Source organism: Penaeus monodon, chromosome 28 (assembly GCF_015228065.2).
Source record: "Penaeus monodon isolate SGIC_2016 chromosome 28, NSTDA_Pmon_1, whole genome shotgun sequence".
Lineage (NCBI taxonomy): Eukaryota > Metazoa > Arthropoda > Malacostraca > Decapoda > Penaeidae > Penaeus > Penaeus monodon.
In genome coordinates, this window is record NC_051413.1 from 28,790,963 (window position 1) to 28,792,066 (window position 1,104).

The following is a 1,104-nucleotide window of genomic DNA, read 5'->3' on the forward strand; positions in this document are numbered from 1 at the left end:
AGGGAAAAGGGAATACAAGTAATGTTTTATTATAGGGCCGTCCACAAACAAATGAGAGAAAAAAAAAATCGAAATTTCCTATATTTTTCCCGCTAACCAGGTCAACCCATGTATGCCGCGGACCTTCGGCGACGGCGTAATCCATAAGAGCCATTTTGATGCGATGGTGGATGGGATCGACAACCTCCCGGAGCACAAGCCCAAGCAGCGGACCGAAGTCGAAAATGAGATCGGTCGCCTCATCGCCGAGAACCTGGTGGACAACGGAGCCACGCTGCAGATGGGTGAGGCAACTCGCGTCGGTTGCTTGGCACTGTCTGCGTCCCGTAAATTGATTGTCCTTTCGTAAGAACGCTGGAAAGAAGGTCAATGGAAGATGGTGTATGTAGATGGCGTATACGTGGATGGAGCATCGTTTTTTTTTTTTTTTTGTCTGTGGCAGTGAGGTTTATATACACTTGTTTGATGTATGGTTCTTTCTTGAATATTTCTCTTCTATGCGGTTTACTCATCAGTTACTTTATCTTTTCCTGTATTTGTATAGCTGTGCAACAGTATGTTGTACAGAAACAAATTACAGTTTCTTTGCATGAACCATGGTATTCTCCACTCTAAATCTACTGCGTTTTTAAAAAACTGATTTCGATTTCGAAATAGAATGGTATTCATATTCTGTCACTCCAAAGCCACAACTGCATACCCGTCATACCATTCCAAGATTACACATAAAAAACCTCTCCCCCCCCTTCCAGCACCACCATAAACACCCATCTTCCGCGCCTTAAACGACAACCGAACTCCCATCAAATCACCTCCACGCCACTCTACCCTCCTTCCCCCCCTCCCTCAGGTATCGGCAACATCCCCGACGCGGTGCTGGCCTCCCTCAAGGGCCACAAGGACTTGGGCATCCACTCGGAGATGTTCAGCGACGGCGTGGTGGACCTGGTGGAGGCCGGCTGCATCACCAACACCCACAAGAAGTACCACCCGGGCAAGATCGTCGGCAGCTTCATCGTCGGGACGCGGCGGCTCTTCGATTTCGTGGACAACAATCCCTTCGTCAGTGAGTGCCTTTTGGGGACATTTAAGGATTTTAGGATT

At 48.1% G+C, this 1,104-nt stretch overlaps 1 protein-coding gene across 1 annotated transcript in view; it reads left to right on the forward strand.

Annotated features, from left to right (window-relative positions):
• The window catches only part of LOC119591475 (4-hydroxybutyrate coenzyme A transferase-like), an 11,025-nt gene that overhangs the window by 7,798 nt on the left and 2,123 nt on the right, over positions 1-1,104 (forward strand). The window contains exons 5-6 of the mRNA XM_037940216.1: positions 101-284; positions 851-1,066. Coding sequence (XP_037796144.1) covers positions 101-284; positions 851-1,066 — 400 coding nt within the window. The remainder of the gene's footprint in view (positions 1-100; positions 285-850; positions 1,067-1,104) is intronic.